Source organism: Pongo abelii, chromosome 9 (genome assembly GCF_028885655.2).
Source record: "Pongo abelii isolate AG06213 chromosome 9, NHGRI_mPonAbe1-v2.0_pri, whole genome shotgun sequence".
NCBI lineage: Eukaryota > Metazoa > Chordata > Mammalia > Primates > Hominidae > Pongo > Pongo abelii.
Window position 1 is genome coordinate 8,457,013 of NC_071994.2, and position 24,943 is coordinate 8,481,955.

A 24,943-nucleotide genomic window follows, 5' to 3' on the forward strand; every position below is an offset into this window, starting at 1 on the left:
TTTGCTGGTATTTTCTTGACGATTTTTGCATCAATGGTCATCAGAGATACTGCCCTGTCACTTTCTTTGGTTCTGGTATCAGGGGAATATTGATCTCATAGATTGAGTCAGGAATTATTCTCTATTTTTTGAAATAGTTCTTCTTAAATGTTTGGTAAAATTCAGTAGTGAAGCTATCAAGGCCTGGGCTTTTCTTTGCTGGAAGACTTTGTTAATGGCATCTAGCTCATTTTTTGTTATTGGTCTATTCAGGTTTTGAATTTCTTCATGGTTTAATCTTGGAAGGTTGTATCTTTCCAGGAATTTATCCATTTCTTCTAGGTTTTCCAGTTTATTGGTATATAGCTGCTCATAGCAGCCACTAATGATCCTTTGAATTTCTGCAGTGTCAGTCACCTCTTTTTTCATCTCTGATTTATTTGGGCCTTCTTTTTTTCTTAGTTGGTCTGGCTAAAGGTTTATCCATTTTGTCTTCTCAAAAAACAACTCTTTGGCCGGGTGTGATGGCTCACACCTGTAATCTCAGCACCGAAGGCCAAGGCAAGCAGATCACCTGAGGTTGGGAGCTCAGGACCAGCCTGGCTAATAAGGTGAAACCTTGTATCTACTAAAAATACAAAAATTAGCCGCCATGGTGGTGCGTGCTTGTAATCCCAACTACTCGGGAGACTGAGGCAGGAGAATCACTTGAACCTGGGAGGCAGAGGTTGCAATGAGCTGAGATTGCACCACTGTACTCCAGCATGGGCAACAAGAGTAAAACTCCATCTCGGAAAACAAACAAACAAAAAAAGACCCAAAACATTTTGTTTTGTTGACTTTTTTTTTTTTCAATTTCATTTATTTCTGCTATGATGTTCATTATTTCTTTTCTTCTACTAATTTTGGGTTTGGTTTGTTCTTGCTTTTCTAGTTCTTTAAGAAGCATCATTAAGTTGTTTATTTGAAGTTTTTCTTCTTTTTTGATGTAAGCACTTATAGCTACAAACTTCCCTCTTGGTACTGCTTTTGCTGTATCCCATAGGTTTTGATATGTTGTGTTTCCATTATCATTTGTTTCAAGAAAATTTCAATTTCCTTTTTAATTTATTCATTGACCCACCAGTCATTTAGGAGCATACTGTTTAATTCCATGTGTGTCTATTGCTTTCAAAATTCCTTGCTGTTGATTTCTAGTTTTATTCCATTATGGTCAGGGAAGATGCCTGGTATTATTTCAACTTTATTTTTTTGAGACAGAGTCTCAGTCTGTCGCCCAGGCTGGAGTGCAGTGGCACAATCTCCACTCACTGCAACCTCCACCTCCAGGGTTCAAGTGATTCTCCTGCCTCAGCCTCCTAAGTAGCTGAGACTACAGGCGCCTGCCACCACGTCCAGCTAATTTTTGTATTTTTAGGACAGACGGGCTGTCACCATGTTGGCCAGGATGCTCTTGATCTCCTGACCTCATGATCCACCCACCTTGGCCTCCCAAAGTGCTGGGATTACAGGTGTGAGTCACCACACCTGGCCTCAACTTTTTTTTTTGAATGTTTTAAGACTTGTTTTGTAACCTAACATATGGCCTGTCCTTGAGAATGATCCACATGCTAAGGAAAAAAAAAAGTGTATTCTGCAGCCATTGGAAGAAATGTTCTGTAAATATCTATTCGGTCCATTTGGTCTATAGTGCGGTTAAGTCTGATGTTTCTTTATTTTGTCTGGATGATCTTTCCAGTGCTGAAAGTGGGGTGTTAAAGTCTCTAGCTATTGTTGTAATGGGGTCTAACACTCTCTTTAGCTCTAATAATATTTGCTTTATATATCTGGGTGCTCCAGTGTTGGGTGCATATATATTTACAATTGTTATATCCTCTTGCTGAGTTGACCTCTTTATAATTATATAATGAACTTGTCAATTTTTACAATTTTTGTCTTGAAATCTATTTTGTCTGATATAAGTATAGCTACTCCTACTCTTTTTTTGTTTGTTTCCATTTGCATAGAGTATATTTTTCCAACCCTTTATTTTTAGTCTCTATGTGTTTTTACAGGTCAAGTGTGATTCTTGTAGGCAATAGATGTTTGGATCATGTTTTCGTTTTTGTTTTTCTGAGACAGCGTCTCACTCTGTTGCCCAGGGTGGAGTGCACTGGCACAATCATAGCTCACTTTAGCTTTAACCTCCTGAGCTCAAGTGATCCTCCTACCTCAGACTCCTGAGTAGATGACTCTACAGATGCACACCACCACATCCAGCTAATTTTTCAAATTATTTGTAGACCCAAGGTCCTACTATGTTGTCCAAGCTGGTCTCAAATCCCTGGGCTCAAGCAATACTCTCACCTCAGCCTCCCAAAGTGCTGGGATTATAGGCATGAGCCACTGTGCCTAGCTGGGTCTTGTGGTTTTTTTTTTGTTTTTTGTTTTTTTGAGATGGAGTGTCGCACAGTTGCCTGGGTTGGAGTGTAGTGGTGTAATCTGGGCTCACTGCAACCTCCGCCTCCCAGATTCCAGCGATTCTCCTGCCTCAGCCTCCCAAGTAGCTGGGATTACAGGCGTGTGCCACCACACCCAGCTAATTTTTTGTATTTTTAGTAGAGATGGGGTTTCACTGTGTTGGCCAGGCTGGTCTCGATCTCCTGACCTCATGATCTACCCGCCTTGGCTTCCCAAAGTGCTGGGATTACAGGCATGAGCCACTGTGCCCAGCTGGGTCTTATTTTTTAATGCGTTCAACTACTCTATGTCTTTTGATTGCAGAATTTTGTCCATTTACATTCAATGTTATTATTGATAAGTAAGGACTTACTATTGCCATTTTATTATTTGTTTTCTGGTTGTTTTGTGGTCTTATCTTCCTTCCTTCTTTCCTTCTTGTCTTTTTGTGAAAGTCATTTTCTCTGATGGTATGTTTTTAATTTCTTGCTTTTTTGTGTGTGTGTATCTGTTTTAGGGTTTTTTGATTTGCAGTTACCATGAGGCTTGCAAATAACATCTTATAACCCATTATTTTAAACTGAATGGTAAGTTAACTCTGATTACAGAAACAAAAAACAAAGAAGCAAAGAGAAAACCAATTAAAAACTCTATATTTCAACTTCATCCCCCCTCCCTCTTTTTTTTTTTTTTTTTTTTTTGAGATGGAGTCTCACTCTGTTGCCAAGGCTGGAGTACAGTGGCACCATCTTGGCTCACTGCAACCTCTGCCTCACGGGTTCAAGCAATTCTCCTGCCTCAGCCTCCTGAGTAGCTTGGATTACAGGCATGTGCCACCACACCTGGCTAATTTTGTATTTTTAGTAGAGACAGGGTTTCATCATGTTGGTCAGGCTGGTCTCGAACCCCTGACCTCAGGTGACCTGCCGCCTCAGCCTCCCAAAGAGCTGGGATTACAGGCATGAGCCACCGCGCCTGGCCCATAGTTATTATTTCTGATAGGCTTGTCTTTTAGTCTTCCTACTCAAAATATGAGTAATTTACACACCACAATTACAGTGTTGTGATATTCTGTATTTCTTATTTTTCCCACTTAAATAATAAAATATAGGCTTCTGCCATTCAACATATTTTCAGGAATGGATTAGATTTTAAGGAATGTGGCTGGGTGTGGTGGCTCACACCTGTAATCAGCACTTTGGGAGGCCAAGGTAGGTGGATCACTTGAGGTCAGGAGCTCGAGACCAGCCTGACCAACATGGTGAAACCCCATGTCTACTAAAAATACAAAAATTATGAGGTGTGGTGGTGCATGCCTGTAATCCCAGCAACTTGGGAGGCTGAGGCAGGAGAATCATTTGAACCCGGGAGGCGGAGTGTGCAGTGAGCTGAGATCACGCCATTGCACTCCAGCCTAGGCAACAAGAGCAAAACTCCATCTCAAAAAATAAAACAAAATTTTTCAGGAATGCCTATATATAATTTTCTTATTTTGTTTATTGTTTCTTTCCTTCTACTATAATAATTCTCAAATTTTTGGCCTCAGGACCTTTTTACACTCTTTTTTTTTTTTTTTTGAGACGGAGTCTTGCTCTGTCACCCAGGCTGGAGTGCAGTGGTGCGATTTCGGCTCGCTGCAAGCTCCGACTCCTGGGTTCACGCCATTCTCCTGCCTCAGCCTCCCAAGTAGCTGGGACTACAGGTGCCTGCCACCACGCTTGGCTAATTTTTTGTATTTTTAGTAGAGATGGGGTTTCACCATGTTAGCCAGGATGGTCTCGATCTCCTGACCTCGTGATCCACCCGCCTCGGCCTCCCAAAGTCCTGGGATTACAGGTGTGAGCCACCACACACCCAGTCCTTTTTACACTCTTAGAAAGAATCCCAAATAGCTTTTGTGTATGTAGGTATATCTATCAATATTTTGTTTATGTAGGTTTATCTATCAATAGTCACCATATTATGAATTAAAACAGATATTTAAAAATATTTATTAATCCATTTAAAATTAACAATAAACCTATTATGTGTTTACATACAAAGTTTTAAAATGAAAAATATATGTTCCCCAAACAAAAATAATTTAGTGAGAAGACATAGTTTTTTAAAAAAATTACAGCTTTACTGGGATATAATTCAAATACCGTACAATTCACCCATTGAAAGTGTACAATTCAATGGCTTTCAGTATGTTCAGCGCTGTGCAACCATCACCACAGTCAGTGTCAGAACATTCTCATCATTCAACAAAGAAACCTCGTATTCTTTAATTATCACCCTCCACAGTCTGCCCACCCCCACCCCTAACCCCTGGCAACTACAATCTATTTTCTGACCCTAGGGATCTGTCTATTTCATATAAATGGAATCATACAATATGTGGTCTTTTGTGTCTTGCTTCTTTCACTTAGCATCATGTTTTCAAGGTTCATCCACCTGGAGCATGGATGTACTTTGTTCTTTTTTATTGCCAAATAGTATTCCGAAGCTGTATGACTAGACCACATTTTATTTATCCATTCATCAGTTGACGGACTTGTATTGTTTCTACTTTTTAGCTTGTGAATAATTGTGTTATGAACATTTGCATGTTAGATTTTGTGTGTTTTCATTTCTCTTGTGGACATACCTAGGAGTAGAATTGCTAAGTCATATGGTTACTCTGTCTTTAACCTTTTGAGAACCGGGCATGGTGGCACAAGCCTATAATCCCAGCACTGGGAGGTCAAGGCAAGAGGATTGCTTGAGGCCAGGAGTTTGAGAGCAGCCTGGGCAACACAGCAAGACCTTGTCTCTAAAATAAAAACACAGTGGCTGCATTATTTGACATTCCCAACAGCAGTGTATGAGGGAGATGGCATAATTTTACATTTCTGTAAATCTTTTTAATGAATGACTTAATAGAAAACAATTAGATTCTCATTCCTATTTTGGACTCAATGTTTTGCAAAACATTACTTTGGTTGAGTATACGAAAAAAATCCAGACACAAAGTGATATATAGTTGGAAAAAAGAGGAGCATTTTAACCACCTTTTCAGACAACTGTGAACTTTTTTATTTATTTTTATTTTTTATTTTTAGAAACAAGGTCTCGTTCTGTTGCTCAGGGTGGAGTGCAGTGGTGTGATCATAACTCATTGTAAACTTGAACTCCTGGGCTTAGGCAATCCTCCTGCCTCAGCCTCCCAAATAGCTGGGACTGCAGGCATATGCCACCATGCCCAGATAGTTTTTATTTTTGGTAAAGATGGGGTCTTGCTGTGTTGCCCAGGATGGTCTTGAACTCCTGGGCTTGAATAATCCTCTCACCTTGGCCTCCCAAAGTGCTGGGATTACAGGTATGAGCCATTGTGACCAGCCAGTTGTGGACTATTTTCCTTTGATACTACACCATTAACTCTCTAAGTGGTAGTTTCCTAAAGATTAGTTGCAAAGTAAAAATTTTTTTTTCCAAAGTAGAATTTTAAATAATATCAATAAGACTTTTGTGCTCTTATATGTTAAAATCCAATTAACATAAAAAAAGTTAATGAAAAAACTAGGAAATCTGAAGTCTAATTTAATTAATAGTATCATACCAATGATAATTTCTTAGTTTTGATAAACGTACCATGGTTAAGAGAGATATTAGTGTTGGGAGAAGCTGGGTGGGGTATATACAGGAACTCTTTAGACTAACCCTGCATCTCTTGGGTACATTTAAAAGTATTTTAAAATAGAAAGTTAAAAACCCAATCCACTGGTCTATTTTGTTCTTTGAAAGGATCTTTTATTCAGCATGATTTTGTAAACTCACGCATTAGTCATTTAGAAAATATTCAAATGTTACATATTATACAATATAAAAAACTAAAAATCTTTAATATCACTTCTGACTTCTTCAGAAAAGTCTTTAAGAACTGGGAAGCTGTTAAGCTTTCAGTGACAGAAACAAGTTTTCCAAAATTCTAATTTTTACTTAAAAGCTCAAATTTTGGCCAGGTGTGGTAGCTCATGCCTGTAATCCCAGCACTTTGGGAGGCCAAGGTGGGCAGATTACCTGAGGTCAGGGGTTCGAAACCAACCTGGCCAACATGGTAAAACCCCGTCTCTACTAAAAATACACAAATTAGCCAGGCATGGCGGTGGGCGCCTGTAGTCCTAGCTACTCGGGAGGCTGACGCAGGAGAATCGCTTGAACCCAGGAGATGGAGATTGCAGTGAGCCGAGATCACGCCACTGAACAACAGGGGCAAGACTCTGTCTCAAACAACAAAAAAAAAGGTCAAATTTTATTTATCATTGGCAACCAATATTAAGTTGTTTTCCTTGAATTGATAGGGTAACTCTGTTCATTTTTAAGGAAACACTTTCCAAATACCTGAGTCTAAATAACCTGTTTGTCTGTAAGTCCCTCTTTGAAGTAAAAATGGTGTTCATGAAAAAAGCAGCTACTGTAGTTCACAACTCAGTAGCTCTACCTCACACAGGCACTAGTCTTAGAGACAGACATCGTACTTTGCTGTGAGGCAGAAGTGCTCAGTGTATACTTCCCATCTCATCACACAAAGTATGAAAAAGATGCAGACTCAAGGTTGAGATATAATAAATTAACAAGTTTTACTGCTTTCTTAAGAACATTCTTAAGCAAAACTGGCTTTCTCTCCCTTTTTTGAGTCGGAGTCTCGCTCTGTCACCCAGGCTGGAGTGCACTGGCACAAACAGCTCATTCCAGCCAGCTCCTAGGCTCAAGTGACCCTCCTGCCCCAGCCTCTCAAGTAGCTGGGACTACAGGGGTGGGCCACTGTGCCCAGCCCTTTTATCTTCTTATTTCACTCATGAGATGGTAAACAACACAATGACCTCTGGGACACTGGGGGCATGTGTGCTGAGGCACCAGCAGCTTTATCCACTGTTGCTCTTGTACTTTCAGTGCAAAAGTCAACATGCTGAAAAAGGCAAATAATGCCACAGTATTATCATGAAAATAGTTGTGGCCTCCTGTACCCCCTGAAAGTGTCTTAGAGACCTCAGGGTCTGCAGATCTCCTTTGGGGAATTACTGCTCAACGCTTCTTAAAGGCAGGGATTTTTGTCTGTTTTGATCACTGCTGTATCCCCTGTGCCTACAACAATGTTTGGCACATAATAGATGCTCAATAAGTATTTATTATATGAATGCATAAATAAGTGACTGAATAAATGAATGTGGTGACATCTGTAATTACTTTCAGCTGCTTGGAAGTAGAACAATTTAAAAATTCAAAATATTTGTAGTTTTGGTATAATTTAGAATTATAGAATGTTAAATATTTAATCAGGAAATAAATTGTTTCTTTGGCAAAAGCATTTAGCTGCAGGGATGGCAAACACAGTGGGGAACTTTCAAAACCACCCCAACGGGAACTTTCAAAACCACAGGACAGCAACATTCTTTAGCAAAGGAAGCAATTCCTGAAAATGGGAACACTGCCTGTGACCTAGAAATGGGGACCAAAATTGGGAGAGGAGGACAAGACACTAATAGTTCACATCGCTGTCCCACACTTGCTTTCCCAACACAGTGTTTGGGAACATTTCATAGATTTGGAAGGAATTATGCATAAAATGAACAGAGAATTAGAATATAAGGTGGGACACACAGGAATTCATGAGTAATTAAAACATTTTAAGTTTTTGTTGTTGTTTTGAGATGGAGTCTCACTCTGTCACCCAGGCTGGACTGCAATTGCACAATCTCAGCTCACTGCAACCTCTCCCTCCCAGGCTCAAGCAATCCTCCTGCCTCAGCCTCCTGAGTAGCTGGGACTACAGGCACGCCTGGCTAATTTCACCATGCTGGCCAGGCTGGTCTTGAACTCCTGACCTTGAGTGATCCACCGCCTCAGCCTCCCAAAGTGCTGGGATTACAGGTGTGAGCCACAGTGCCCGGCCAAACATTTTAAGTTTTGAGGACTAAATTATGTATTTGAGACTAATGTCTTTATCCCAGAAAGAGGCCCAGGCACCTCAATATATGATTCACATACTGACAGTGATATAGAAGTGGATTTTAATGAAGGTGATATAGTACAATGAACTAGCTAATAAAATATTCTGGTTAGTAGGGAGTTATCATACAGTTTGCTATTTTTCAATGAGTAAGACTTCAGTAAATACACCGTCCTTAAGCTGAAGACTCCAGTCATTATTTAGTGACTCCAGAGGCACTGCAGAATCTCACTCTACTCCAGGGAGTCATAAGCAGAAAGGATTAATCAGTTAAGGGAGGTCTGGTAATGGGATTTAATGAGCACACAAATTACCCACTCTTTAGTTTCTGGTCCCAGTTCTGCCACTTGGTAATTAGCTGGCAACAGGTAAATTCCTGAGCCCTTCTATAATTCAGCTTTTCCCTTCTCCTTTCCTTAAATTCAGGAATACTTAAGAATACAAATGTTTGTGAAATATTTTGGGTCCCTTGAAAATACCAAATGTAAGGAGTTATACGTGGGATTTATATAGAGATAAAATATCCCAGTAAACTTTAAATTGCCAAGTCTGAAATAACAATCTGTAAGTTTCTTCCACCCTATAGAAAACCTCCAAGGTGCAAGCCGGGCGCGGTGGCTCACGCCTGTAATCCCAGCACTTTGGGAGGCTGAGGCAAGCGGATCACGAGGTCATGAGATCGAGACCATCCTGCCTAACACGGTGAAACCCTGTCTCTACTAAAAATACAAAAAATTAGCCGGGCGTGGTGGCGGGCCCCTGTAGTCCCAGCTACTCAGGAGGCTGAGGCAGGAGAATGGCGTGAACCCAGGAGGCGGAGCCTGCAGTGAGCCGAGATCGCGCCACTGCACTCCAGTCCGGGCGACAGAGCGAGACTCCGTCTCAAAAGAAAATAAAACCTCCAAAGTGCTTCCCACACCTGTGCATCTACCTGGATCTAGCAATCCTGGGACTAAGAGTGAAACCAAAGCTAGCCAGCCTAGTAATTTCTGAGTAGTTTACAATAAACACTTTAGGATCTATATCACTTGATCCTCACAGTATGTGTAGGAAAAACCATTTCTGTTCTTCAGACAAAGAAAGGTTTGAAGAAACTGAGTGCCTTAACCAAGAGGCAGAGCTGGGCTCAGAAGGTCCCTTGAGCTCTGTTATCTTTCCACTGTGCACCTTGCTGTGCTGAGAGGAGGAAGACAGAGGTGGTCCCAGTGGTGTTTCTGAAGCCCCAGCAGTGGGCAAATGGTTATCCAGCTTCCCTGGGCCCCGAACAAACAGTCCTGCCCCACTCACCTGCAGCTTCACAGCGATGACCACTGAGTTAAGATCTTTGTCCATTTCTTTTAGCATGACGAGTTTCTTCAGGGTCAAGCTGAATAGCCTAGAAAAACAGAGAAGGAAGATGCTGTCATATGTGAGGAACTTACGAGAAAAGTGATGAACAATTGGTTAGGCAATCTGCCTTACCTGAAGCAAGAATGTGAGAACGCTGTCCTCAGTCCCAGGGGTCCCCTCTCTCAGTAGAAGAGCATCCCCTCTTACTTAATGTTTATACTTTTAAGAGATGGGTCTCACTATGTTGCCCAGACCAGACCCCTGGGCCCAAGGATCCTCCCCGTCTTGGCCTCCTGAGAAGCTGGGACCACAGGCACATGCCACCATGCCCAGCTTCTAAAGTTAAGTGTCAAAAGGTACATTATTGCGTGAACTTCCATGGATGTCATTTATCTCAAGCCGAAGGCAAAACATTTTCCATGCTTAGTATGTCGGAGCCATTTCTGAGGGGGAAGAGGAGACCAAGGGAGGAGAATCACACAGTCCCTCTTCTACTTTCCACCTGATCACACCTGACAGATGCACAGATGTAAATCTTTAGCAAGAGGAGATAATCCACACAAACAAAACATACATCATTTGGCAGGAAGTGGTTAAATGGCCACAAATTCTATTTCAGCTGCATTTTGCTCCAAATACGCAGAAAATCTTCAGTGCCCCAAATCAAGAAATTCCCTGCAACTCAAAAGTAACAGGATTGTCCCTCACTGTGGAGTCTCAGTAACTCTGCTCTGACTTGACCCTGGCCTTACCACAGCAGGGCCACCCTGGACTTCCAGCAGGAGTGGGAGGGAGACTCCGGACGTTGCCTTTCTGTGGCTGCCCGGGTGGTCAAAGTCTTTAAATATTCTTCTCTCGGAAGAGGTTCTGGGGAACGGGACACATGAGGGATGTTGCTGACCTGAGTCATGACAAGTCCAGAGAATCTGGCTGGATTTCATGCCTCTTTTTTCCTCCGTGCTGAGGCCCTCTAGGCCCTGTTCAGGTCCCTGTCTTGCGTCTCCACAGCCCTCCCTCAGCTCCAGCCACACTAACTTTCCTTTGGCTCCATGGCAGTGCCACCCTCTCTCGCCTCAGGGCCTTTGGAGGCTGCTGTTCCTTCTGTTGGCACCACCCTGCCACCTAACGCCTCCTCAGCCTTGGGTTATGCATTTTTGCCAGAAGAACTTCCCCCAATGCCTTGCAAAGTCTGTGATGTGTCCCCAGCACAATTCCTATCCTGCCACTGGAGTGTAACTTCCGGCGAGCAGGCAGCAGGCTTGCCTCTCCATCGCTTTTCCCCCAGCATCTGCCCAAATGCTGGGCACAGTATAGTTGCTCAGCAAATATTTGTTGCTCAGCAAATATTAAGTTTCCTAAAGTGGCTTCTAGATTAACAAAAGTATGTGAAGAAATTAATATAATTCATTTTTTTTTTTAAAGGCGCACAAATCCAGGTCAATAGAACTAAATTCTGGTTTTGAATTAACCTCACCCAAGTACTTTCTTTCTTTTTTTTTTTTTTTTGAGACACAGTCTTGCTCTGTCGCCCAGGCTGGAGTGCAGTGGCATGATCTTGGCTCACTGAAGCCTCCACTTCCCGGGTTCCAGCAATTCTGCTCCCTCAGCCTCCTGGGTAGCTGGGATTACAGGCGCCCGCCATCATGCCCGGCTAATTTTTGTATTTTTAGTAGAGACCGGTTTCACCATGTTGGCCAGGCTGGTCTCGAACTCCTGACCTCAGGTGATCTGTCTGCCTCAGCTTTGCAAAGTGCTAGGATTACAGGCGTGAGCCACCACGCCCAGTCACCCAAGTACTTTCAAAGACCTGCTGACTAACACAAAGAAAAACAAATAGATCTCTTTCTTTGCTTTAAGCTAGAATCAAAATCATATACAATGTATGAAAGCTTATCAGGTCTCTTCATCTATATCATTTCACCTGGACCTCAAAAACAGGACTGTGTGGATGTGTTGGGGGCTCACTGTTCTACGCATGCAACAGAAAACATTTCAAGTGGAGTAGTGACCTGCCCAAATTCACTTATAGCCAGTAAATGACAGAGCTGGATTTTAACTCTAATCTCCTTGTGGTGGACCGAATACCCAATCCCCACCACCCAGATGTCATCTCCTAATCCCCAAAACCTGTGAATATGGTACCTTGGCAAAGTCCCATGGCAAAAGGGACTGTGCAGATGTGATTAAGTTAAGGCTCCTGAGATGGGGAGATTATCCTGGATTATCTGGGTGGGCCCAATATGATCACAAGAGCCTTTAAAAGAGGGGGCCAGGAAGGGCAGAGTCAGAGGAGGAAGCAGAGACTGGAGATGTGGCTGATGGCCTTGAAGATGGAGGGAGGGGTCAGGAGCCGAGGAATATGCAGCCTCAAGAAGCAGGAAAAGGCAAGAAAACAGTCCTTCCTTGCAGCCTCCAGAAGGAGCACCGCCCTGTCCACACCTTCCATGCTGCCCAGTGAAACCTATTTTGGACTCCTGACCTACAGAACTGCAAGATAATAAACGTGTGTTGTGTGAAGTCACTAAGTTTGTGGCCACTCGTCACAGAAGCAGTAGGAAGTGAACCACTCCTCATCCCAGGGCCTGGCCCTTCCCCATCACGTCACTGCCTCCTCAGCCTGTGACCTGGGCACCCTCAACTCTGATGTCCTAAAACACTCTCCTGACATCTGTTGCTCTGGAGCCTACTGGGTTCATGCTCTCTCCTCCAAAATCCCCCCTTCAATGACTGCCCACAAGGCACAAAATGATGGCTCAAAACGAAATGGGACATGACTGGGATGAGCAAATGGAAAAGACTGAATATGCCCAACGTTCGTCCTCATCTGAGGCTTGCCAAAATCAAATAAAATAGAAACAAATGTGAAATTCAAATGTTTTATTTGAGAAGAAAAAAAACTGCTGCAATTGGGGGCACACCTGTAGATCAGGTAGTCTTTGCTATGTCCAAAGAAGAAAGAGAAGCTTAGATGTTTTATAAAAAAGAGAAATGTTACTATTGCTCTTCACGAAAGTTCATCGGCCCAAGTAAAGTTTTGGGAAATTGGCAAGCTCTGATAGGTGAACGAGAGTGGAGGGCAAAACTAGTCTTAGAGCTGCAGCACGTCGTCACAGTAGACATCAGATAAAATGGGTTTCAGGTTATAGCAGGCAGTTTCAGCAGCCAGGTTTGCAGAGAATTCCATTTCTGGAGCAATGCCCTGAGTGCCTTTCCCCTAGTTTCTCGGCTCTGTTTTGGTTGGGTATGACGAGGATAACTCAATGTGTACGATCAACTTTTGCAGACGACTGCTAATCATGAACGCTTCTGATGGGTTAGGTTTCTCCTTGTTTTCAAAGCAAACATTTTCCACCTTCAAATTGATTTGTGGCTGCTGAATAAACTCACTGCAAGATAAAAGTCTCACAGGAGTCAGTCAGGGACATGCGTTTCTTCTCTGCTTAAGATTCTTCACTCATCAACACTGCCCACATTTGGAGAACATTCGCTCTGCGCCTGGTACTGAACCAGTTGTTGGAGTTGTAGAAAGATGTGGGCTACATAGTCCAGTGGGAAAGGCAAACAATCACGTTACGCTCTGTGCCGCTGCTCTATTATGCCCCAGAAGGCTCTTACATAACATATAAAACATCGTAGGATAATATGGCAGAATTATGTTAGGAGGAAAAAACATCACAGACCAATAAATATTTGTTGAATAAATAGACAAGACAGACCTTTATGCCACAGCACCTCATGTTAACAAGATGGCCAAGAAAGATTTAGTACCTTAGGTAAAGCAACAGCAAGACTGGATATGTTCCATGTTTTCATAGAAATGCCACACAACACACTGATTTTGAAACCTGTGGCAATCAGTTCAACAGGATTTTTTTGTTTTCAATGGCATGACTCAAGGGGACTTGGGGACTCAAATGTACTCTAATTCTTCAAAGTACAAGAAAATGTCTATCCTTCATTCAGCATCTATCAGGTACTAGTTGCTTGACATGCATTTCATTATCTCTTTTAAGTTCCACAGTAATGCTAAGAGGTGGGTATTATACCTATTTTACAGATACAGATGCTGGAAGAGTTAAGAAAATGTCCCCAGGTCACACAGGAAGTAGTCAAGACATGACGCACACTTAGGCCTATCACAGTCCAGAGACCAATTTAAGTTGGTATAAAGCATTTTATTAGCAAATTAGAAGAAATTATTTTAATTATAAGTGAACATTTTTAACATATATCTTAATATAACAGAGAACACTAAGGAAATAAGATAAATTTCTCTATAAACCTGCATTCGCACACATTTGATGGAAAGACTCCTAGATATAGTTGTGAGGATGACTCACGCTGACTGTGTCTGGCAAGATGTTGTAACGAAGTAGTCTCAGTGATTAGGAAGCTGAGTTAGTTAGCTGCCTACCCCAGGTTTCTTGCTACCCTATGTTTCACTGGTGGGCGCTTCTCATGCAGTGAAAATGTAGGATACAAGGCCTGAAAGGAAGAGTCTTTCCCTGATGACACTCCTGCTTTAATTGGTTTTTCTACAGCAGAAAATAATTTTACAGCAAAATTATAAAGGCTGATAATTCCAAGTGCTGGTGAAGATGTAGGGTAACCAGAACTTACAATTATGGCTGGGGACAGTGGAAAATGGTACAGTTACTCGAGAAAACCATTTGGTAGTTGATTAGATTTTACGTGTGTGTGTGTGTGTGTGTGTGTGTGTGTGTGTCTACTCCTATACCAAGCTCCCAAGGGAACCCAAGAGAAAGGAAGGCACACCACAACAAGACAGGTACAAGAACATTCAAAGCTTTTGCACAGCAAAGGAAACAATCTACAGAGTGAAAAGAATAAGATAAAATATTTGCAAACTACTCATCTAATGGGGGATTAATATCCAGAATATACAAATAACTGAAATATCTCAACAGCAAAAAAAAAAAAAAAAAAAAATCCGGTTAAAAAAAATCGCCAAATGATCTGAACAGACATTTCTCAAAGGAAAACATACAAATAGCCAACGAACATATAAAAAAAATTCAACATCCCTAATCATCAGGGAAACGCAAATCGAAACCACAATGAGGTATGATATTTCCCAGTTGGGCTGGCTACTATCAAAAGGACAAAAAATAACAAATGCTGGAGAGGATGCAGAGAAAAGCAAACTCTTCTACACTGTTGTAACTAGTGAATGTGAACTAGTGCAGCCACTATGGAGAACAGCACGGAGGTTCCTTCAAAAAACTACGAATAAAACTACCACATGATCCAGCAATCCCACTACTGGCAATCAGTTCAAAGGAAAGGAAATTATTGTATCAGGGAGACAATGCAGACCCCCATGTTTACCGAGCACCGTTCACAATAGCCAAGAGACGGAATCAACCTAGGGGTCTGACAACAGATGAATAGATAAAGAAAATGTGTTGTGCACATACCATGGAGTACTATTCAGCCATAAAAAAGCGTGAGATCCTGTCATTTGCAGCAACATGGATGGAACTGAGAATATTATGTTAAGTGAAATAAGCTGGGAATAGAAAGTAAAACACTGCATGTTCTCACTCACACATGGAAGCTAAAAAAGTTAATCTCATAGAAGTAAAAAGTAGAACAGATGATACCAGAGGCTGGGAATAGCAGGGGAAAGGGAGGGAAATTGAGAGATTTCTTAAAGGGTACAAAATTACAGCTAGATAGGAGGAATAAGCTGTAGTGTTCAGAAAGATGACTACAGTTAATAATAATATTAATTACACATAGCTAGCAGGAGGAGAGTCAATGTTCTCAACACAAAGAAATGATCAGCATTTGAGATGATGGGTATGCTAATCTCCCTGTTGTGTTCATCATACATTTTATGTATCAAAACATCTCTACATACCCCATGAATATGTACAATTGGTCAATTTTAAAATTAAATAAAAAATTAAAAAATAAGGTTCAAAGCAGCTCCACTAACAATGGTCCTATACTGGAAACAACACACCCACCAACAGAAGAATGAACAAACAAAATGTAGTATAGAAAAAAGACCAAGCTATGATACATGTGACAACATGGATGATTCAAAACCACTACACTGAGCCAGAAAAGCCAGACCCAAAAGACTACGTACTGTCTTACCATCCACGTGAAGTTCAAGAACAGGTAAGACCAACATGTGGTGATGCCAGTACAGTGACTGAAGCAGGTGGAGGCACTGATTGGAAGGGATATGAGGGAGCCCTCTGGCTAACAACGGCAATGTTACGGGCCTACACACCAGCAGAAACCCACAGGGCTTATATCCAAAACCCATGCACTCCACTGTATGCAATCTGCACATTGATTTAAAAAAAAAAGGCCTGAATGAAGGCTGTAGAGTCAGATACACTCTGGTTTGAACTGCAGCTCTGTCACGTTACTCTGTCACTCATCTATCAGCCTTATAATGAGGCACATGCTGTTCTGGTCACTTGTGATACATCAGTAAACAAAGCAGACAAAATGTCCCGTCCTTGAGTTCACATTCTTGTGAAAGGACACAGTCAATAAGCAATAAACATAATAATTAGGTAAATTATGTAGTAGGTCAGACTGTGTGAATATAGAGCTAGTTATCGCGAGCATGAGGCAGAGGAGGGTGGGGAGGGCTGTAATTCTGAGTTAGGTGGCCAGGGTGGGCCTCCTTGAGAAGTTCTAGGTTGAGGGGAAGAAGTACATAGGGCTTAAGCTGGCTGCATGCTTGGTCTGCCTGTGAAACAGCAAGGCCAGGGAGCCTATGTGGGGCTGCACATGCAGGCCTCTGTAAACCATACGCAAGATGTGGCTTTTTTTTTTTTTTAAGAGACAGGGTCTTGCTCTGTCACCCAGACTGCAATGCAATGGCATGATCAAAGCTCACTGCAATCTTGAACTTCTGGGACTCAAGCAATCCTCCCATCTCAACCTCCTAAGTAGCTGAGACTACAGGTGCATTCCACCACACCCAGCTAATTAGAAAAAAAAATTTTTTTTTGCAGCGATGGGGTCTCATTACGTTGCCCAGGCTGGTCTTTAACTCCTGGGCTCAAGTAATCCTCCTGCCTCGGCCTCCCAAAGTGCTGAAATCACAGGTGTGAGCCACTGCTCCCAGCTGATTTTTTCATTTTTACGTGAGAAAGAAAGAAACCTCTTCTTTGTGGTTTTTCTGTTATGTATGCAGGTGAACCTATCTTTAAGTACTGTTCACCAGGAACAGATTCCCAAGGTGTTAGGACTTTAGTTACAACCCCCCAAACATTAATACTTTCAAAAAGAACCAGTTGGCCAAATTATTCCCAAAGTCCATTTTAAAGGGCAGTGCCCTATCAGGAAACCCTGGGTCTCATCCTTATGAAGGAAGAGAAGATATCTCAAAAGCTGAAATAACAAAGTTCTCTCCAAGATCCCTAGGAGAGCCAAATCTCTACTTTCTGCTCTCTAGCTACCTCTGTGCTACAGTGGGCTGGAAGTCAGGTTCCATGGTCCAGCATGGGGATATGGCAGCTGGCTGAAGACTCCTCTGTCACTCCCCTCCCATCCTTTTCATCTGGGGATCAGGCAGAAGAACACTTCTAGCTGAGTCCCTACTTAAAGGGATTTCAAACACAATGGACAGCTGGGGTTCTCCTGCCAGTCCACCTTTGGAAGGTCAGTGAAAAGGTGGATGAGACAAGCAGGGCTCAATGTGCTGGAACTCTAAGAAGTCGAGTCTGCCTTCAAAGTAAAACAAAGTATTACAAAGATGATTAGAGTCCAAAGGACTTTTAAAGGAGGATCCCAGGTTACTCAGCTCAGAAATAATCTTCCTCTCTACACAGGCATTCTGAAAATATATTAGTAACAGGTCATTTATTTTCAACTTTTAAAACTCCATTTGGAAATCCTAGACCATCATTAATAAAACAATAACAAAACGCTGAATCCTGGTCCCTTGATCTGCTCTCACCCCTTACTTTTCATATTTTTATGAGTTCAGTGTTTTAGCCTGTCTTTGCCTCTCTTTGGGATCAATTTCCTTCCAATAAGAGCAGTCCAATAAGAGCAGCGAGGCAACAGCTATTCTAATTAGGCCGAGAGTTCCTGGCCTGTCCCCTCATTCCCTGCACCTCAAGCCATTTCTCTTCCACTTCGTAGGCATGCACGCCCTCGTGAGCCCTTGCAGAGAACATTCCCATTGCCACCAGCAGGAAGGACAGAGTACCACTGATAGAGTGTTCCCACAAAGACCTCCATCAGCCTTTTACTGTACGTATTCTCCATACTTAGCTCTGTGCTAGGAGCTGAAAAAGAAAAAAATGGGCATAATCTCTGCTTTTGAGCAATTCATAACCTAGTTGAAAGGACAGGATTTAAGTATATCAAACAATTAACCAATAAACGTGACAGTGCATAATTAAGTTCTGAATTACACAAAAGGAGATCACTGAGTAACTGGGCTAAGGCTTCAGTGAGGACATATTTGAGCACAAGCAAATTCTCTCAAGAAATTATTTAGCTCTCATTAGACTAAGTCTGAAAGAATAAGGCTGTCTACTTGATAACTGGGTACAGAAAAGAACAAAATATAGTGACAAGAATCTTTTGAAACCTAAATAATTCTAGTTTATACGTGACTGTAGGCTAAAGGAGAAACAGCCTTGAATAATTTCTACAAATGATCCTCAACTTGCATTTAACAGCTGTTTCTAACCTACTCTCATGCAAACTTGAGACACTCACTAAGAGAGAAATGGTCATATTCCATTCCCCTCTCATCTCTTTTTTTTTTTTTTTTTTTTTTTTTTTTGAGACAGGGTCTCTGTCACCCAGACTGGAGTGCAGTGGTGCGATCTCGGCTCACCGCAGCCTCCGCCTCTCAGGCTGAAGCGATTCTCCTGCCTCAGCCTCCCAAGTAGCTGGGATTACAGGTGTGTGCCACTACCACCCGGCTAATACCCTTCTAATAAGATATCAATAAACAGCAAAGTGGTCACATTTTGAACAGAAAAAAGGGGAAGAAAGGAGAAACAAAGATCTGGATGAAATAAAAACCTGAATAGTTAGACCCCAAATCAAAATGATGGTCGTGAGGTAGGAGGCAGAACTCTGGACCAGGTTGAAGACTGGCTGTAACAGAAAAGAGGCAACACCACCACTCCATAAGACACATACACTGGTGTATGTCAGTTTACCATTGCCATGGCAACACCCAGATGTCACTACTCCTTTCCATGGCAACAACCTGGAGGTTACCACCCTTTTTCTAGAAAATTCTGAATAATCTGCCTCTTAATTTGCATGTAATTAAGAGTGGGTATAAATACGACTGCAGAACTGCCACTGAGTGGCTGCTCTTGAGGCTGCCTACAGGGTCTATCCCTGCTCTGCAGAGCAGTCACAGCGCTTGAGACTGCCTACGGGGTCTATCCCTGCTCTGCAGAGTAGTCATGGCGCTGTAACACTGCCACCTCAATAAAGCTGGTTTCTTCTACCACTGGCTCACTCTTGAATTCTTTCCTGAGCAAAGCAAAGAACCTTCCTGGGCTAAGCCCCAATTCTGGGGCTTGCCTGTCCTGCACTGGTCCCTTTGTGACTAGAGCAGATAAATGCAAGGAATAGAAGACAAGTGACCTGGATTACTCCTTTGTCCTACCAAGAAATGGCTGTGTCATATGAGCAAGGCATTTTCCTCTCTGTGTGAGTTCTTTAATCAGAAGATGGAAAGAATAAGCTCTGCCTCTTCCCTTAACAGCATTTATTCACATAAAGAGTAAACCAAGAGAAAAAAAATTGTGAAAAAGGTTTTCCTTTGTGAGAGTAAAAACATTTCTAAAATTGTTTCTATTTTACAGGCACCTGTGGAAGTCTCAGCAAGCTTCAACAATAACACCAACAAGTAAATTTCTGAGCAGTATATTCTTACTGCTGAAGAAGTCACCCAAATATATGTAGATACTGAACCTATTATTTCACATGAAATAGCATAATTTTGATTGTGAAACAATGAACTAAGGCATTATTTATTTATTTATTTATCTATTTATTTTTGAGACAGGGTCTCACTCTGTCCCCCAGGCTGGAGTGCAGTGGGATGATCTCAGCTCACTGTGGCCTCCATCTCCTGGGCTCATGTGATTCTTCCACCTCAGCCTCCCAAGTAGCTGGGACCACATGTACACACCACCACACCCAGATCATTTTTGTATTTTTAGTACAGATGAGGTTTCACCATGTTGCCCAGGCTGGTCTCAAACTCCAGTTCAAGTGATCTGCCTGCCTCAACCTCCTGAAGTGTTGGGATCACAGGTGTGAGCAACCACACCCAGCTTAAGGCATTATTTTTAAACCAGTAACCTTAAAGCAGATTCTTCAAAAGCAAAGCAACTAGACCAGGTATGGCGCCCCATGCCTATAATCCCAGAACTTTGGAGGGCTGAGGCAGGAGGATTGCTTGAGCTCAGGAGTTCAAGATCAGCCTGAGCACATAACTGAGGCCTCGTTTCTACGAAAAATAAAAACATTAAAAAAAAATTAGCCCAGGGTGGTGGCACACGCGCCCACGTGCCTACGTGCCTGTAGTTCCAGCTACTCAGGAGGCTAAGGTGAGAGGATCACATGAACCTGGGAGATGAGCTTGCAGTGAGCTATGATCACGCAACTGTACTCCAGCCTGGGTGACAGCAAGACCATGTCTCAAGAGGAAAAAAAAAAAAAAGCAAAGCAATTAAATTTTCTTCCCGAAAATGTTTGAATGGGGCAATTTCATCCTGAAATCACTCAAATGGGAGAATATCAGAGAATGAGAAAAAACTTAAGCCCAAACAATAAACAGAACCAAGGAACATCCTTAGGGATATTTTACTCCATAGCCACAGGACGTGGCTTTCTATGAAGTAGAGGGACATAAGATTCTAAGAAAATTTTCAGTTACTCAGGGTATGTTTATCTTTGGGTTATGAATGCCAATTACTTGCACAGAGCAACACGATGTATGACATTTTCTATCTCTCTCTGCAATCTCCTTCATGATAATTTTCTGGATTGGGAAACAGGCCTCAGAGGTAGGGTGTGGACTTTTGCTTATTAAAACCAGATACAAAAAGTCTCAGGTCCAAAGTAGCTCCTTTAGTGTTGCAGAAGAGACTTAAATGTAAGCTTTCTCATCTATAAAATAGAATTGCTGTGCGAACTAGCAAATTTGAAAAGTTCCTAGCATAGACTGGCATATCAGAAGTGCTCAAAAAGGTGAAGTGTCTTCCTTAAACTTTGCTGAAGAGAACCTTACATGTCATCAGCATTTGACGAATCCTAGTCACTTAAATTCCAGTTTTTCATTCATGACAACCCATTAGTCCATGTGTCTCAGTGACTGAGGCAAAGCAGGTATGTGGGAGGAACAAAAACAAACAAAAACTGGCCAGGGTGTGTGGGGAAAAAAAGAACAAACAAAAAACCATCCACATTCCAGCCAAAACCAATTTGGGCAAGAACTAATCAAACAAAAATATATTATATCTAAGGGAGACTCCTAAGACAAGAAATATTAGGAACTTAATACATTATCATCTTAATAAGCTCAAAAGAAAAAATAAGCATAATTATTTTATTAGATGCTAAAAAAGGCATTTGATAAAATTCAACATACACTACTAATTTTAAAAGAGCAATGGGGCTGGGTGGGGTGGCTTACGCCTATAATCCCAGCCGAGGTAGGTGGATCACCTGAGGTCAGGAGTTCAAGACCAGCCTGGCCAACATGGTGAAATCCCATCTCTACTGAAAATACAAAAAATTAGCCGGGTGTGGTGGCGGACACCTGTAATCCCAGCTACTCAGGAGGCTGAGGCAGGAGAATCGTTTGAACCCTGGGAGGTGGAGGTTGCAGTGAGCTGAGATCCCGCCACTGCACTCCAGCCTGGGAAATGGAGTAAGACTCTATCTCAAAAAATAAAATAAAATAAAATAAAATAAAAAAAAGAGCAATAGAAAAAAATACTTCCTTAACATAAATTTTAAAAATATATACTTTCCATAAATATATACGTCTACATATTTGTGCATAATTAGCATCAGGATTAACAATGAGAGACCAGAACATTCCTTCTGAAGACAAGAACAATATAAGGAAGGGCTTATCTCTATTACTTACATAAAACTCTGGAAAGCTGGCTGAAGTAATTAGAAATAAAAGGGATAGTGGTTGAAAGGGCTGGGCATGGTGGCTCACACCTGCAATCCCAGCACTTTGGGAGGCCAAGGAGGGCGGATCACTTGAGCCCAGGGGTTTGAGACCAGCCTGGGCAACATGGTGAAACCACATTTCTACAAAAAATTAAAAAATCTGTCAAGTATGGTGGCTCATGCCTGTAGTCCCAGCTATTAGGGAGGCTGAGGTAGGAGGATCACTTGAGCCCGGGAGGTCAAGGCTGCAGTGGGCTATGATTACACCACTGCAATCCAGCCTGGATGAGAGAGCAACATCCTATCTCAAAACTAAATAAGTAAAAAAATAAGGCTGGGCACAGTGGCGCACGCCTGTAATCCCAGCACTTTGGGAGGCCGAGGGTAGGCGGATCACCAGGTCAGGAAATCGAGACCACCTTTGCCAACACGGTGAAACCCTGTCTCTACTAAAAATACAAAAATTAGCTAGGTGTGGCAGTGTATGCCTGTAATCCCAGCTACTCAGGAAGCTGAGGCAGGAGAATTGCTTGAACCAGGGAGTGGGAGGTTGCAGTGAGCCAAGATCACGCCACTGCACTCCAGGCTGGCGACAGAGTGAGACTCCGTCTCAGAAAAAAAAAAAAAAAAAAAGCTGAAAGAAAGAGACAATACAATCCTCATTTGTAAATATATGACTGTGTATTATTGGATCTCAAGAGAATCAACCAAAAAAGCTGGTGGAAGCATTAAGATAATATCTTGCTTTTTGTTTTTTTTGAGACATAGTTTCTGCCTGATGCCCAGGCTAGAGTGCAGTGGTGCGTTCGCGCTCGGCCAAGATAATATCAAATTAAAATATAAAAAATCTGCTGGGTGCAGTGGCTCATGCCTGTAATCCCAGCACTTTGGGAGGCTAAGGCAGGCAGATCACCTGAGGTCAGGAGTTTGAGACCAGCTTGGCCAACATGGTGAAACCCCATCTCTACTAAAAAAAATACAAACATTAGGTCAGGCCTGGTGGCTCACGCCTATAATACCAGCACTTTGGGAGGCTGAGGTGAGCGCATCACCTGAGGTCAGGACTTCAGCCAACATGATGAAACCCCATCTCTACTAAAAATACAAACATTAGCCAGATGTGGCGGTGCATCGCAGCTGTTCGAGAAGCTAAGGCATGAGAATCGCTTGAACCTGGCAGGTGGAGGTTGCAGTGAGCCGAGATCATGCCACTGCACTCCAGCCTGGGCAAAAGAGGGAGACTCTGTCTCAAAATAAATACATAAAAATAAACAAACAAACAAACAATGGGAGCAAAAGGAACAGGCTGAACAGAATTCAGAGGGCCACAATTAATTGTTAAAGGGCACTTAAAGTACCTATGGTTCAAGTTAATTTCAAGCCCATTTATACAACTGAAGTAAAGATTAAACAAAATCAATTAGAACCCAGAGTACTGGAGCTGAAAGTACTATTTCCAGTTTAGTGAAGGAAACTGAGGTCCAAAGAGATAACAGAAACCTTTTAAGTCAAGATACATTTCCTCTGATTAGAAAGGGTATATATGTTAATGTTATATTGACCCAAACATTACACAAGTTTCCCCCTGCAAAAGTGCTAGTTAATAGCTCCCAAAGAAATCTAGGAAACCTCTAGGACTGGCATGGTGGCTCACGTCTGTAATCCCAGCTTTGGAAGCCTGGGGTGGGCCGATCACCCGAGGTCTAAACAATATTTTTAATCTCAAACATTTTCCTGAATGTTTAAATTACTGCTTAAATAAAACTGGGAACAGCCCATTTGACCCTCGAATGGGTACTTTGAAAAGAAACATTTTAAATTACTTTACAAGGTAGAATGAAACTTGAGTTATAGCTGAAAAATACTGGATAGGTACTTAACAGAAAAAGAGAGCAAGTGGTCAATAAAATATAAAAAGATGGTTAAGTTCATTAGTAGCAAAGAAAATGCAAATCAAACCGCAGGGAGACAGTATTTCATTTTTACCAGACTGGCAAAAATCATAAATCTGACAACATCAAACGATGTGATGAGAGTGATTAAAACAATTAAACACTGCTGGTGGGTGGCGGGGGACAACTTAATACATTCATTCACTTTGGAGGGGTCTGGCCTTACCAGCAAAGGGGGAGAATGGACACACTCTGGGGCAGTGGTTCTTTAAGTGAGATAGTGTGATCTGGGACTCGTGGGAGTTCCTGAGACCCTTTCAGAAGATGTGCAAGGTCAAAGCTATTTTCAAAATAATTATATATTTTATTTCCTATTTCAACCTCATTCTCTCTCAAGTATACAGTGAGGTTTCTGACTATTGTTGGTACTGTAACAGATTGAATGCAGAAAGAGATGTGAGAACTTAGCTATTTTCTATTAAGCCACACAGTAAAGAGATCTGAAAAAATACAAAATAATGCCACACTTCTCACTATTTTTTTGTTTTGAAGCAGTTCTTTTTCATAAAAACACCAATTTTTATTTTTATTTTATTATTTTTAATTGTTATTCTAAATGAGTTACTAAGTAAACATTTAAAACATTTCTATTTCAATTTTAATACAGTAAATGTTGATAGATATAATCCACCATAAAACAGGAACAAGAATTTTTTAGCACTGCTCTTTGGAAAAAGCAAAAAATAAAAAAACTGCTTAACACTGCAAATGTCTATTACACACGCATAGACATATAGTAATACAATGGAATACTACATAGCAGTGAAAAGGAAAGAATTACTGCTATACACAACAATAAGAAAATAGAACACATCCAGTACGGTTCCATATACCTGAAGCTCAAAACACGCAACACTAACAATATACTCTTCAAGAAGGCAAACACTCAAGGGAATGATAAAAACAGAATTTAGGATAGCAGTTACTTCTAAGAAGAAGTGAAAGGAATGAGAAAAAAGGTCATACAAGGAACTCCTGATAATTAAATTAATTTTCTTAAATTGGGTGGTAGGTTATTGGGTGTTTGTTGTAATGTGATTCTTTACATCATATATATACTAAATATTCCTATATATCTACTCAATACTTAGTAAAACACTTGATATTT

The 24,943-nt window shown here is 41.6% G+C and overlaps 1 protein-coding gene across 1 annotated transcript in view; it reads right to left on the reverse strand.

The window, feature by feature from the left end:
* PACS1 (phosphofurin acidic cluster sorting protein 1) overlaps nucleotides 1-24,943 on the reverse strand; it is a 171,125-nt gene that overhangs the window by 42,363 nt on the left and 103,819 nt on the right. The window contains exon 2 of the mRNA XM_024255124.2: nucleotides 9,677-9,764. Within this exon, the coding sequence (XP_024110892.1) occupies nucleotides 9,677-9,764 (88 nt within the window). The remainder of the gene's footprint in view (nucleotides 1-9,676; nucleotides 9,765-24,943) is intronic.